This window comes from Neolamprologus multifasciatus, chromosome 1 (assembly GCF_963576455.1).
Source record: "Neolamprologus multifasciatus chromosome 1, fNeoMul1.2, whole genome shotgun sequence".
In the NCBI taxonomy this organism is placed as follows: Eukaryota; Metazoa; Chordata; class Actinopteri; order Cichliformes; family Cichlidae; genus Neolamprologus; species Neolamprologus multifasciatus.
This window is the reverse complement of record NC_140439.1, coordinates 18,430,908-18,447,374: the sequence shown is the minus strand read 5'-3', so window position 1 is coordinate 18,447,374 and position 16,467 is coordinate 18,430,908. Positions and strand designations below refer to the sequence as shown.

General features: G+C 41.1%; 1 protein-coding gene across 1 annotated transcript in view; it reads left to right on the top strand.

The window, feature by feature from the left end:
• The first annotated feature begins 8,414 nt into the window (after nt 1–8,414).
• tjp1a (tight junction protein 1a) overlaps nt 8,415–16,467 on the top strand; it is a 99,961-nt gene continuing 91,908 nt past the window's right edge. Inside the window, 1 exon segment of the mRNA XM_085138242.1 lies at nt 8,415–9,035. Within this exon segment, the coding sequence (XP_084994368.1) occupies nt 8,944–9,035 (92 nt within the window). The 5' untranslated portion in view covers nt 8,415–8,943.

Sequence of the window (16,467 nt, the reverse complement as noted above, 5' to 3'; positions counted from 1 at the left end):
AGGGGACACGGACATCTTCCAGTCATTGAGTCGACCATGAACTCTTCTGTATACCAAAGTATTCTCGAGTCACATGTGAGGCCAGCTGTCTGACTGCTAAAGCTTGGCCTAAGCGGGGTCATGCAACAGGACGATGATCCCAAATACAGCAAACCTGCTCTAGCAGCAAAGCAGAATGGCTGAAAAAGAAGAGAATCAAGGTGTTGATTGTTTTAACCTAAACCTGAAGCTAAATGCCAACCTCAACGTACTGAAGCAACACTGCAAAGAAAAATGGAACAAATTTCCTGTGATAAAGTCATACCTGCTTAAGGTTATTGATGCTGGAGGTGGTTCATGCATTATACTTAGTTTTTCACAGCACTGTGTAGTCCTGCGAAAACATTATTTTTCATGACCGTATATTTGTTATGGCTGATCCAGAACTGCACTCTTAGAGCAGCACATTTCCATTCTGCATGACTTGCTTATATAAAGCAGGCATACTTAGAGCATATACTTCTATATTTTCACTCCGCTGAAAGTGCTGTGATAAGATGCATGACAGCAGCCTACACAGCACGCATATTGTTGCACGGCAGCACCTACAGCACGTCACTGTACCGCACATTCAACTATTATTAGTAAAAATAAATAAATAAAATCGCTCTTGTCTCATATTAATAATTTAACTCACGTAATACAAAACTAAGTAGACTAAACGATGATAATGGAAAATGTAGCGTGAGACTACAGATCTAACCAAACACTGCAGCTTCTTTGTGACTATTTATGTATCTATGGGGATGCTGACCACGACATTATTTAAAAAATCAAACATCACTAAGTAGCAAAGATCCATGGATTGTGTCATCTTTGTGGCAGCCGTTAAGCACTCAGGAATGTTGAAGCAAAGCTTATCACATAAATCCTTGATTATTTATCCTATATTATTTATATTGTTCTTTACATTGTTTTTGGATCCCTGTAGGCAGCGTACAGATTTCAGAAAAAGAGCCCTAAAACTTTTAATATATATTATCTTTACAAAGGAGATGCACAGTAGCTAGTGGGACAGTAGCTAAAGTTAATGTGCAGCATTAATTCAGGTGGATTGTTCATGCTATAAAAGATTTAATTACATTTTACTTATTTTCATAAGAAATGCTTACACAGGGAGACAGACAACTATTCCCACACATTCATCCCTATGGGCAATTTAGAATCACCAGTTAACTTAATCTTATGTCTTTGGACTATGAGAGGAAGCTGGAGTACCCAGAGAGAACCCATGGAGTCACGGGGAGAACAACAGCCACACAACCCAAGACCTCAAAAGTAACCCACGCCACTGTGCTGCCTAAACTGGGGCTTTAGTCATCAGTTTCACAGAGACTGTCACTAACCTCTTGCCAGCCAGGTGGGACCTTTGTTATTTTAAAATGAATAAATGTCAACAAAAGCTGCGGTGAAGAAAAGGAAACTCAGAAAAAGATGCAAATTTAATGAAATGATCAACAGTGGCCTTGTGCCTTTTTAGGAAATGCTTTTCTTCTTCAGTTATACTAATAATGTATCAAAATAGATAGCTATCAAGTATGGCAGAATTGCTTTTTTACGATGAAGTCATTAGTCTGGTATTTCCGCCTCTATTCATATTCAGTGAGGCTTTGTTTTGACTGGACTCAAAAAACCAGTGGGTATTAAAGAGTGGGTTTTATTACCTTCCACGGTGTCCTTGCGTCCAAATATGCAAGATGCAATAAGTAATATAGTCATGTTAGCTAGATGAAAGACATAAGACATCAAATATGCTAACATTATGTTGTATGTTTTTTTACACGTCAGAGGGGGCAGATCAACTTACTTCGGTAATTCGGTCTACTGTATTGCAGTGCGGTAAACAGACTGTATATTACTGCTTTGTGTTACCTGTAAATTGTGTTTTTTAACACGAGAGACACCTGCTCCCTCCCACAGGCTCTTTGTACCTCAGCTCATCACTTATCTCAGCAAATCCGAAGCTACATTGGGACACTTAGGAGAGAAAGTCTGCACCTGGCAGACAGTTAATAAAGGTGACAGTGGGAGGGCAGGAGGAAAGGAAGCTGCTGGTGTGAAACCCTGCTAAGTGGAGGCGGAGTCGAGTATTACTATCTCTGAACACCTTCCTCTCCAAAGACAGTCTCACACACAAAATTCAGTTTTCTGTGCAACTGTCAGGCAGTTCATCTGTTTACACGAGGATTCTTCTTCATGTTCAACCATTCTCTTTTTTAAAAAAAATTCCCCACACACACTCTACGCCACTGGACCGACACAATAAATCACTACAGCAACAGCAGTCATTTGGTATCCAGGGATCCTGGCGTTCATACGCCGTCTCTCCGTCTGTTTGTCGTCTGCTCAGCTTCCTCACAGCCTCCATGCATCTTAAAACTGTGCAGTGCTTAATAACAGAAGCAACAGATGGTAGAACTTCTTTTTTTAATCACATTTTTACCCTTTTCATTGTAAGTGTGACCAGAAATAGTGCAGAAACAGACAAACAAAAAACACCATACAGTGTGTGCATCTGTTTCTGCTGAATCTTGTCCCATGCAGATCTTGTGCACTTTTGCAGAAGTAACAGCAGGTGCTTTCCTTTCTACAAATGTTTCATTTACATATTGCATTACCCTTGGTTGGATTCATGTATTTCATGCATCCTCTGCAGCTGCCATATCTGGCGGACCATGTGGGCATTCTTATCACAACAACTCTCTCTGGCAAGTCTCACACACCTCACAGGCGGGTTTTTGTCTTGCAGATACTGCTGCGCGTTATTGCTTTTTTCCCACTGTACATTTGTTCCGTACATTAGTTCCGTACTATATAGTGTTTTTTCCCCTTACCTTACATATAAACCAAGGATAAGGAAGCTAAAGTATACATTCCTTAATGACGCATAAAAGACATTTTAAAAACATAGCAAGCTCAACATTGCAATCTAGCAATACATCATAGTTACATTGTCCTGTAACTCAAGTCAAATGCATTTGTATAGCACTATTCAGGCAAGACTGTATATGAAAAATGTAAGTAGCCAACATGACATCATCCATCCATTTTAAAGCTTACATTGTAGCATTTTGCACTTTGCTATTTTTGTTTCTACTGAAGTCAGAAATGACCATAATAGCAAGCTTCAAGATTCTTCACCCTCAATAAACATGAATCTATCATTTTGAGTAAAATGCAGCTGATATGTACAAAAGCAATGTTTTATTTATTATAATAAATAATTAATCACTGAGGAAAATGTGCTTTGTGTAAACTGAACGTATACCAATCAAATAAATTTCATACAATTTCATATATAAAGTTAATGTTAATATAAAAAAAATTACATGGAAAATTTACATGTACTTAAATTAGTTAAATATGCCAAAAGGGTACCACTTTAGGCATAATTTGTTCCTTTGATTGTTGTTTAGGAATCAGGCACACAAGCCTAGAGAGACCAGTCACGCTGTGACAACCTTCAGTCACTGGGAAAGATGTGTACTGGTTAGCAAGGTGTTGCTGGCAATGAAATTGTTGCAATATGGGTGCTGTACCAAAAATCTTTCCTGTGATTGCTTTGGATGCTAGCAGATGGCCGTAGTTTGAATGGAGGATGCTGACTTAGTGAGACTGTAGGGAAACTTGAAAAATGTGAAATAAACCTTGTGCGTGTTCACTGTACAGACAGGTACTTGTGCTACGTAACATACAATTAAAATATTACAGGCTCACTAACAAGAACCTGAGTGCAGCCTTGCGGACCATCTATTTGTACATAAAGCACTCAGATAATAATTTAAAAGATAATTTAATTTAAATGTGTCAAAAGGTACCAAAACAAACACCTTTGACAGGTTCAGTTTAGTGACCCCAATTATCTGAGGTGACAGCCAGCAGAGAGATAAGAGCTTAGTCATCATCGACTTGTCAAAGACGCCCAAGTTCATAATCGTACATAATTTAAATATACTTGTTTATTCAATTCTGTTTTATTTATATAGTGCCAAATCACAACAACAGTTGTCTCAAGGCACTTTACATTGTAAGGTACAGACCATGCAATCAACTATATGAACCATACGTCACAGAGAATAAAACTGTCCTATGCAATGGATAAAACATTTTGATTTCCACCATCATGACTGATCACTTTTAACATGAATCTTTGGGGATTGACTCCCATGAACAGCTGAGGAAGTTTTTGGTTTCTTTTGTCAAAGCTTGTCAGTTGATTCTAAGTCAGTTTGCAAACAGAGGGACTAGAATCTTAAATTTCATTTCTACTTTACAATAACAGCTCAAATTTACCAGCGGTCTTCACAGCCTCACAGTGACACCATTTTAGTGCTTATATCATCTTATTTAGTGTTATTTTAGTAACACTTTCATGTGCATTGAGTAACTCAAAGTATTGAACTTTTACTTGTTTATCTTACATCATCTTGCTGTTGTGTATGAAGCCATATCAGGTGTCAGGGCAAAATGTGGCCAAGCCAAGAGACAGTGATGCTCTGCAGTGGAGTGTTGAGTTACAGCAGGAGTGCAGCATCCACATCGCACTGGGACACGGCTATCCTGGTTTTGAGTCTTTTTTTGGATCATCGATAGGATATGATGTTTACGTGGAAGACAGAGAAATCGAGGTATTCATACCCCCGAAGGTATCCTGGGTAATTCTATAGTGGCTAACCCAACACTATATCCATTAAATAAACTTAACCGACTTTCCAGACTTTTCCCACTGTATGCTCTGGGAAACCAGAATTGTGTAATCTCTGACTCTCAGACTTGAATCGCTCTGCTTTGCCTTTTGCTTCTTCACATCTAAATTTCACACTTCCACTACAGAAAGACATAACTGATTTTCTTCATCACTCAAAAAGTGACAATTTGGCCTCTGGCAGGTTTTTTTTTTTTTCTTTCTTTGGCTATCGTTGAAGGGCATTGAGTACAGGAAACTTCAAAAAGCGGTCTATAATAACAACTGGGGCAGTCCCTGTGAGCTGTACAGACACCACTCAGAGCAGAGAGATGACAGGTGAATGATGACACGCATCAGACATTCGGTGACTAATTTTCTGTGCTTACTCAGACGTAATAATCTGCCGCTGTATGCTCAGCTGATGTGGTCCATGTGTCTGCTTCTGCTGCCTGCTTATTGGTATGAAAGAGAGGCAGAGCAAGAGTGAGACAGGAGAGCAGTCCAAGGCTACAGATTTAATCTGGCTGCTGTGGTCATGTGATTAATCGTGGCCAGGGGCCAGTGGATAGTGTAATTTATGGCAGTGGGGGGGGATCAACACATTTGGATGGTTGCTGCTCCTGAGGGAAATCTCACTCTTAACCAAACCACCATCCCTCTTTAACCCACCATAACATCACATGTGTGGCAGCCGGGCTTGGGGACAGTTAGCCTTGTTTTGTTTATCTGTGGCTATATAAGGAGGTGTAGTTTTATGTTTGAGGCCATAAAATGAGTGCAGAAGAAGCTAAGTGAGGCCCAGAGAATCTATTTTAAACATTTGGGGCTAATGGAGCCAGTAAATTGCGTTTAATACCAGTGATTAAAGGGAATATTGACAGCCTGCTGAGGACTGTGCGTCAGTTTTCGCTGTCCTTTTTGGCTTAAAACCATATCACTGCTGTGGTGACCTCACCCTCCTTCAGACCACTGGCACGCTGGTGGGTGTATGTGTGTACATGTTAATTTAATCCTCTTCCCAACTCCAAGAACTGTAAATAAACATCAGAGGAGTTTCATGAGAGGCTGTGTTCAGTTTTTTGGGGTGAATTTTCTGTTGTTTTCAGAGCTGCCAATATCAAGCAGTGCTGATAACAGCAGTTTCCTCCTGACCTTCCCCACCAGCTGCTCACCAGCTTGCTCCATCCAAAATCTACCTGCCTTTGCATTGGCTTGCTTTGCATTGGCTTGCTGGTCAAAGATAGAGTTTATATCTACATTTGCTTTTTTCTGGTGTATGGGCCGTCTCAAGGGGACTATGGTTTATACTCAGTCCTTCTCCCATCCTTCATTCTGTTTATTAGTTTGAACAAATATGTAAATACAGGGATAGGGACATGCTGTCTCCCCTCGTGGTGCAGCTTCATTATAAAATATGCAGGATGCAATCCAGCTTCATTGCCAAATTTTTTAATGGGAAGTGGTCCTGCCTAAGGGGTTTATGCAGTCTGTGAACTCTCTTTATGGTTACATCATAATCTAAATTATTCGACAGCCCTGAGAAATGCATTTCACTTGTTTGACAGATGTCACGCACACGGGGAGTCACTCCTCCTTAGATCATGAGCGCACAGGCTCCTCTGCGTCCCCTCGTCCTTCAGGTCTCACTAAAGACTTGTGTTTACTGGGAATTTAAATTTGACACCGAATCAATCACTGAATTGATTATCATCTGTAGACACTCTGTGAACTATCAGCCCCTAAAGGGTAAGCAATTGTAACCTCAGCCTTGCATTTAGTATGGCTTGGCATTAGGAGGTATAGCATAGATGTTAAAAACAAAACACATTCGTATTCCATCATAATATCTACATTATAATGTCAACTATAATATTCTTTAATCTAGTTATTGGCAGAAAAATGTATTCATGTGTGTATAATATGCACCATTGGCAAGTATATTAAAATAAATTAAGAGGAGATATATATTTTTTTGCTTATTACAGTAATTTTGATTGTCCATTTTATTCAGTTGGAGCTGTGGGGTGGTTTAAGATGATCCAAGATTTGAATGCACAGCTCATACTTCCAAAAAACTGGAAATTGAGTAAAATGTCTAAAAAAAATAGCATAATGCAACAGTTTGCAAACGTTTTAAGCTCTATATTTAACGGAAAATATTACAAATACAACATGTTTTTGCTTATGTTGAATTTATTGCCCACAATATGTTTCAAAAATGGTGGTACAGTGTTTTTTTTTCCACTGTTTTATCACGTCTTCTGTAAAAAAACAAAACAAAAAAAGAACTTGGGAAGTGGAGAGAATAATACTGAAGTATTTAAAGCAAAATGTTTTCCTACTCCAGGCTGATGTACGAGGTCGACTTTAATAGTGTAGAGCAGGGATGTCAAACACACGTTACCACATACGGCCCCCTTTGAACCAGTGAAACACCCCTTTCTCTCAGAGTTACCAACTTTACACATTCGATCCCTGAAGTACTTTAATGAAAGAAAAAGACATACAATTTCAACAGTACATCCCATTTGTTCTACGTGATAAAGAAAAGTCTGTCAGCATGACTCATTGGGATTAAATGTGTAAAATGACAGAAAAAGTTCTGGTAGCTCATTGTGTAGACGGCCCTCTAATAATATATTTTTTAATGTAAACCCATTATAAAAAACACAAATTTCTATGATAGACAGTGAAAAACAAACTTTTAGTCATTTAACTGTTTATCTATTACTTAATTTGGTGTAATATGAATGGCTGTGGGGCTGTCGGGGTGTGTCCAAAATGGATGTTCTCCTTCACATATTCCAGAGCCGCCCAGGGACCCATATTGGTGTCTTTGGTGGGCCAGTTTTGGCCCCTGGGCCTTATGATTGACAGCCCTGGTCTAAAGCATAATTGTTTTGTATTTTTAATTTTACTGAATATTTTTTCAGTTGGTCAACAGACATGCTGTTTTAATACATGTAGAGCGTGGTCATTAGTAAACAACATCATTAGTAAATGTTGCGCCAGAACTTGTATTAAGCTTTAATGGTGCCTTCACAGATTTGCAACTTACCTCTGCTTCATGGTCAGATGTGCCTCATAAAATCATGTATGCTGACTTTTGTACTCATTGGTCTCTCTGTCTTTAGTCTGGAAAATAGGAGCTCAGTGGTTAAAAAAAAAAAAACAAAACATATTTTGACTTCTGCAATTGGAGGACAGTTTTTTTTCCCACTTTGTGTGAAGCTCAGAAAAAGCAGCCTTTTTCCTGTATCATTTGTATTTATGTTTGTAGTCTTTATATAGGGGCAGGAATACAGGAATAGTTCTCCTTTGCAATACATGGTTTTGTTTCCATTCTTTATACTTAAAGGTCCAGGTTACCAAATCTGGTCTTATTAGGTTACTTGCCTCCTGGTTATTTAATTCCATATGAGCTGATTTGTTCCTCTCCACCTCCACTTTATGATATTTAAATCCTGCCTCACAGAAAGCAAGATCGAAAACACACCTTTGTCTCAGTTTTACAATTCTGGGATTTCTCTAAGAATCACTTAGACGGAACCCCCCCCCCCCGCCCCCCGCCCCCAACACACACACACACACACACACACAAACACACACTAAAGCCATTACATAGCCTCCTCTCTCCTCCTCCTCCTCCCTCCCTCCTCCTGTGTCACTCTCCTGCTCTCTCCCTCTCTGGCTGAACACACGCGCACTCTCTTTCCTACCTCGCAGACGCTTGGGTGCCGTCGCCGCTGCATCCTACCGCTCACTGTTGAACCGCCTCTTTCTCTCGACTCTTTTTCTCCACACAAACAAACCAGCATTTCACGGTTTGGCGGCCGGGAAAGTGTCCGCCATACGAGGCAAACCACAACAATGACCCGGTCCTGACTAAAATTGAATAGATTAGCCAATCTATTCTGAGCTCTAATGAGATTAGAGGGTCAGCGCGGGCATGGGTCGTGGCGGCGTGGCACTTTTCCTTGAACTCCTCCGGGAACGTCCTCCCTATCAGCGGTGTTTCCAGCGTGGAAATGGCGTTTTTGACACCGAGGATGCCACGGATGACGCGACAGGACAATAACAGACATTTGAATGCACGCTCACCTGTGCCGCTTTGGTGGCGCGCGGATTCCTAGAAGTAGCAGCACCAGCAGCAGTAGTTGTAGTTGTAGTAAAAGTAGCAGCAGCAGACGCGGCAGCAGGAGTTGCAGAAGGAGAAGATGAAGTACCAGAAATATATAACGGTGATGCAGATGGCCATGGGAGTGACAGCCTCCAACAAAGACTGCCTCCCCGCGAAGAGACAGCTGTGGTGAGTATGGACAAAGAGGAGGAGGAGGTGCGCGCTTTGGTTCGGAGCGTGTGTTGGTGCGTGTGGAGCGTAGGGGAAAACAGGTTTGAAATGAGCCTCTGGGCTTTGTTGTCTTGTTTGAGAAGCTCCAGTCGCGTTTTTCTGTTATGTCTGCTGTGAAGTTGAAGCTCAGCAGCTGCTGGCGGAAGCGACTACCTCCATCCGCCTCTGTGTCGCTCTGCCTTCAACAACAGTTTGATGTGCGCGCCGGTGACATCGACACCCAGCAGGTATTTAGGTGGGGGGAGGAGGAGAGGGGTGGTTCGCCCCTTCTCCGTGTTCCTCCTGGTGGTCTCTGAGTGTTATGATCCGCTGGTGAGAAACGAAACAGAGCAGGTGGATTTACAGGAACAGCGGACACACACCGCTTTCTTCTTTCACCCGCACGCGCTCGGCGATTTCAGTTTTCAGAGCAGCTCTCTGGTCTCGCGTCTATTTCTGCGATCACGTGTAGTAGTAAAAAAAAACAACCCAAAAAACAAAACCGCTCATCTCTTATTTAGCAGCTTCTTGCCACCTGGATTTGTGTAGGAGCGGTGCTTGTGTTTAACTCTCATTGGCTGATCACGTCTCCGTGCGTTTCCATTTAAATATGTCCACCTAGTTTAATACACGTCCACGTTTGATACCATTTATCCGTCTAAAAATGTTCCCTGGTGTTTCGGGATGAATCAGCAAAACGTAACAGGCAAAAGACTTCTAAAAAAAATTTTTTTTAGAAAGCTGTCTCTACATCTCACCTCTGTTGCAATTAATTCCCTATCGCTTTCCTTCTCTCCAAAAGTTCCCAGGATGCTTTAATACTGTTAGATTTCTTTTTTCGAAACAAAACGAAACAAAATCTATCTTCTCTGCTTCTAGCTTTCACAGCTACACGACAAGATGACAGCAAACCTAAGATATTTTGAAGAAATCATGTTAACATTTATAAATTCCAGATATTTTTTTACATCACAAAACTATTAAAATTTACCTGAAAAAAAGTTTGATAATGCTGCACTGTGCTTCTCTTCAAAGATGATTTAAATATGATACCAATGACAAACTGACCTATTTCTTTGTGCACTCGATGAATTGATTAGTTGGTGTCAGGGAGCAAGATGCTACTGCCGTAACCTTAGCTGACTTCTGACTACCTGTCAGAGGTTGTTATACTGTGATACACTGTGAATGTGGTTGCAGTGTAGGGCATAATAAAGGAAACTGTGAAGAACGCTTCCTTTACTAATTGAAATAAGGAGCATTATAAAGAAGAAAAGGAACAAAAAAAAGAAAACGTGACACAGCAGAGTGGTGTTCAGTCTAATTATAGGATCTTATCACAATGAGCAGATTCAGTCTTTCTTCTACTGTAATCCACGCAGATAACATTAAACATGCAGCACAATCCTTACAGATTTGCACTGCTTTACACTGAGAAGACAAACTCTGGTTCCTTGCGTAGGATGTGCAAGGCTTTGAGGGGGTCCATCTTACATGTGGGAACAAATGGGTCCATTACTTTGAATCAGAAATGATCTCACATGGGAGAAAGGATAGGTTTTCTCCTCTCCAACACTGTCAAACGTGTAGGGCAGCGCACAGCGGCGACTTGGTTTTGACACTTCTCCCTTAAGAGAGGCGCGGTGGTATGTCCGGGGCCATCACATCACGGTGGGGGAAGGGACACGGCCATTAAAAGTGGATTACTGTATCGCCTCCGACAGCCACTTTAACGGAGCGTAGCTGAGCCAGCGTGTAGCTGCAGTGTGTGTTTCATGGAGTCACCCTTGGATTCACTTGCCTGCCATTTCCGTCTTTATTCGGTGAAGTCAGAGTCCAGAGTCAGTAGGCTCACGTGCACATAAGTAACTCGCTTGCTGGGAAGAATGCTTAAAAATGTAAGGTCTGACTTTAGGTTGGAATACCGAAGCAATGACCCAAGTTTAGGTGATCAACGTGCATCATAGAAGTTTAATCCTGATGTGTTTCAACTGGTGATCTAATAGAAGTTGACAAGTCGTAGTTTCAACTTCAATCTGTTTTATATAACTGCTTTCATATTTAGAAGTAGTTACTTTCTTAATTTCAGTCCTCCAGAGGGAAACATTGCTTTACATTCACCTTACTCTATGACTTGTGCAACACAAGAAAGGAATTTAAACACCCAAAGAAGCCAGGCTGAACAGTTTGTATCTTCATAACTAAATGAAATGTCAGCGTCTTTTCAAAGGTTGAGTAAGTGGTCTGGTTTCCTTCCATTCATACCACAAGGTTGAGATTGCACAACGCAGAAATAAGCTGCTGCTGGAGGACCTAGCTCATATATGATTTATATCAGACTCACTTGCACTCAGGTAATGGGAGATGTTGTTCCTTAACGAGCGTAAGAACAGGAAGAGACTGGCCGTGATGTTGCGACCAGAGACCACAAAAATGTCTGAAATTCAGCGAGCTGCAGCAATAACATCCCAAATAACTGCTGCCAACATCAAGTAGGCGTGTAGAGCGATTAACTAATCCCAGCATCAAGGTTGGACAGCGACTGCCTCCAGTACTGTCGTGGTTGCGATAGTACTGCAACTGGTTTGAGTAATTTTGACTGATGTATAATTGTTTTGTATAATTTTGAGATCACAAATATTTGTCAGGATTCTTCACTGATTTTAGTGGCAAAAAATGTTTTATGCAAGCAAAACATGCAAAGATTTGTGTACATCTTCACGTATTATGAGATTATTAGAATATTAAAGGTAGGGTCTTTCACTCCATTCCTTGCACCTGCATGATGGATAATATTAATAGTAGCTGTGAGATCTCTTTATTTTACTCCTGCGACAGGTTTTGTCCCTTTGGAAAACAAAGTGTGTGAGGGGATAACACGTCTTTTGCACGGTGTGACCCTTTTTTTTTATCGACATGTGAGCATTGCACAATTTTTCTTTGACTTCATGCATTAACTGTACTACAGCTTTTGGTGTTTTATTTCAGACAGCTGAAGATGCTTTGTTGCTTTGCAGTGCAGACACACACCACTCTTTGCAGATTTTCTTCACTTGCACTAAATCCAAAGTATTTCCAAACAACGGACAATGATCTGCTTTGAGAAATTAGATTTTTGTCCCAAACATTTGATTGTTGTTGTATCTGTCTTTGAATGTAGTATTACTTACTAGTCCAGGTAACTTCACGGTATGTGGTGCAGAGAATGGTTGGTTACTTTGTAACCTTGGTTCTCCGAGTGAGAGACTATCTCTCCAACTTCATGCTGGAGAACAAAATTGTTTAAAGTGTTACCTTTACAACTATAGCTTAGCGATCAACTGTTGATCACTGACAGATGGTATGTATGCGAGCCAGTCTCTTTACATGCAGAATGGCTTTCTCTCTGCAGAGGAAACAGGAGGAAAGAATTGAAATAAAACTTTTTTCCACAGTCATATAAGCAACAAATATGAAGAGGCGGCTACGCAGCGGCCCAAAACACTCGACCCCCAGCGATTAATAAACGACTCGAGGCCATCGATCACGCTTAAAGAGCAGCTAATTGCACTGACACAATAACAAGTCACGAAATAATGAACTTTATGTACCTCAGCTGATTTACATCAGATGCTACATTTGCATTTCGCTGTTTTTGTCACTATTGTTTTGTACCTGCGGCAGGAAGAATGAGATTTAAATAATGTGGAAAACAACAGCAGCATCTCATGTGTTTGTGTTTATGAAGCGTGTGTATTTAGAGAGCTCATTAAGAGCTTGTTATGTTTCCATTCCTGTGTTGTAATTGGTCTTTCATGACACAGTGGACATAAGGGCTAACACTGAAAACAGGCGAGGGAAAACAAACATAAAAGACACCAAGTTCAGAGTGGAGTACTGTTTTGCTCCAAGTGCCAGATCAATCGAGCTTTATCACTGGCTTTATTCTTAATTGAATTACAACCTTAATATCAGATTACTTGGTTAAGGTGGTTAGCTGTAGTAATCTGAGCATTGTCTTACTCTTCTTATAATAAGATAAACACAGTGAACCTCGAGCCACAGTATAGCCCCCCACCACCACCACCACCACCACAGTACAAAACAAGCCAGCACGTTGTTATTAAACAAAACACATGGTGTCCTGTGATAGCCAGGACACTGTAATTACTTTGTGATCATCCACATATGAAAATTAGCCCAATGACGACTGTCTAATTTGTAGGCAGCTTTCCATAATATGTGGGTGTATCGCTGTGTATTGTGTGCCAGATGCCTGCTCAGCTCTCCTCCACGGTCACAGCTCCGCCTGGTGTTCTCAGTCCACCTGCCTAATGATGCATGAAGTCAGCGTCTCCTCTTCCCCCCGCCCCGTGCCACGAACACACACATGCAGGCGCCCTCTCTGCCCTCTGATTTGCCTCTCCACACTTCCTCCCTCCTCCACATTTAACAACTCCTGTCTGCCCCCCCCCCCCCCCCCCCCCCCCCGCTCTCCACTCCTAGTCCCACTCACGGAGTCCACGATGCATAATCTCACACAAACTGACAACGCCTTGCATTAGTTACCACGGCGGGAGCCCAAGTTTATGGTGGCCCTGCCATGATAATCAGTACTTTTCTAAAAACACATGCTGACATACTATTTTTTTTCACACCTACACTCAGTAAGTCTGATCTTATAAACATGAGTCATGGCTTTAATCTTTGAACATACTACTCGTGCTCTACAGCCTTCACGGCCCTCATATAGTAAGTATGAGGGTTCACACACGTGTTTGTGTGTCTGAGTGTGTGTGAGTGAGTATTCAGTGTTTCTGTCCATTAGGAACTCGCATGTTCTTACTTTGGCAGAACGGTTGTAATCGCCTCTCAGATGGTTTATGCCACTAAAGGGAACAGATTACACAGGGTTTATTGACTCGTGGCTCACCCCCTTACCCCCTCCCACTCTCCGAGCATCCCGTGGGTGTGTGGTTGTTGCTGTCGCTGTGTGTGAGTGTGTTTGTTTGTGTCTGGGTTAGGCCCTTTAGTGATAACTTTTCTGGTCTGATTTAAATGCTGCTAACTGAGGAAAAATCTTTGTTTTTTCGTAGTATTGGCTTTGTTGGTTGTGGTCACAATTGGTAATGAGTTTATATATACGCTGCACTTTATTCAGATGTGTTTTTGCACTTCAAATTGTGCAAAAAATTTACTATTTCTACCTTTGCGTTAAGGCTCAGTGTAAATGTGCCACTGAGCTCAGTTCTGACTGCAAAAACATCCATTGGTCAATGCAGAAACGATGTCACATAACAGGTCTGTCTGAGCAACTTGGATTCAGTTGTTTACGAAACTGTCGACATCGTCTGCAGCGCATGTAGCAACGTATCAGAGCTGAGCAGGTGGTGGCAACGCATATTTGTGTGTATAAAGGATGTATGGAGCTAATACAGCGTATGCCATTTACTAGCTGTGTTAAAGCCTTGACCTTTTGGGCCATCTCAATGTTTGACTGATGAATATTAAAGCTTTCCTTATTTATTAGCATTTTGTATTGTAATGGGTATAAAAGTGTAGAAGATGAGTATCAGTTTGTATTAAATAAGACTTTAAATTAGTGCCAGAGGCCATAAATGCATCAACAAAGTGTTCACAAAGTTGACTTATGAGGCTTTTTTTGGGTTGATGTTTTTTTCCCTCACAGACACTTAGTATTTTTGAAATCAGAAGACTCGCTTACCGCTGGCCAATATAAATAATGCACATTTAAGGTTAATGATAATTAAATGACCCCCGATGAGCAAGCAATTAGCGACAGTGAGAGGGAAAAACTCCCTTGGAACAAGAAGAAACCTCTGACTGAACAGCCATGACCGACTGGGAGTGAGGGGAGGGAGACTAACTGAGATGAGCTGAATAAGAACATATGATGCACAAACTACTTTACACAGTAAACATAAAGCCAGTGTAATAAAGTCTTTATAACACAGTATGCTGGAAAATTCTTAAAAAACAAAATTCTGAAAAAGTAGCATTCATAACAGAACAGCAAGATGCATGTGTGGTTTCGTTTTTCTCTCCACGCAGCTTGCCGTAGGTCACTGAAAAACTCAATTGATGATGTTATTGCTGCTGATTAGTTACTGAAATTTGTCTCTGCAGCTGCATCCTCCTTTTAACACAGTTGCTACCCAGCGCATGTCTGCGTTCATGTAATGTTGAGTCTAAATAGGCGTCTGGTAATCGCTGCTTAAAGAGCCTGCTGGCGGCAGTGATGCTAGCAGAAGCCTATCAGAGACTCATCGTCTCCAGTCAGAGTCAGGAATGACTTTAAGAATCTGTGAGTCACACGTTTGGGGCCTCTGGTGACTCCCGACTGTCACAGTGGCTCACTGGGGGGCCGACAAGATGGGATCCATCACTGCTGCCCCACAAACAGAGAAGGACACAGCAGAGGGGATCTACTTAAATTTGACAGAGATCCGAGTGTTTTTTTTAGGATGTTATATTTGTACACGGCCCTGCCTGTCAACATTTTTATTTTACGTAGTTGAATAGTCATTCAGCAGCACGAGGGAGTGATTTAAAACATTTATAAGACTGATTTGGGTTTCAAAGATCACAGTGTAATGATTTAACAATATTGGTGCATGCAAACAGAAAATTTTGTTTCAAAAGCTGGACAGATATGAGGATGCACACACTGAACGGCTGCTCATCTATCACCACTAAATAGCAACAAATGCCAGGTTTAATTAGTCGCTTCCTTTGACGTAACCACCTCAGTGATAAGAGAGATCGTCTGACAGCTGATAGCTACTAAACATAGTGTTCAAAACAATTTAATATCAGTTGACAATAAGTTTGCCAAAAGAGCTGCAGTCGGTGGGTGAGGTGCTGATCATGCACACATTTGCACATGCAGAGCGGCCTGCAGCTTTCCAAACATGATGTATCAAGGGAGGTTCCCTACCGAGACGTCACTGCGTTTGACTGATGTCAAAGTTTAACGGTAAACAACTTCTAGCCAAAGTGTAAAGACTGCTTAGCTTGACCAAGCTATTTTCAAATTGACACTGCACTTCCTTGGGTCTGCAGAAATACATCGTCCAAAGCAGTGAGTGGATTGGATTAATCACACATACAGTCCTTTATTTATTAGACAGATGATATAATACCTGTAATCTGTGGAGAATGTCTAACATTGTTTGATACTGCAAAACAGGATGGTCCTTACCCACAGGACCATCTTAGTGATTACACAATTCTCCTTATGATCTATTTCAGATTTAAAAAAAATAAATAAATAACTCATGCATAGAAACAGACCTAGCAATTAAGTAGTTTATGACTACACAACAAATACAACCACACTGGGATAGTACTTAAAAGATTAACAGCTGTCAGTAAACATTAGCTACTTGCTGACAGCTGTTAAACATTTTAA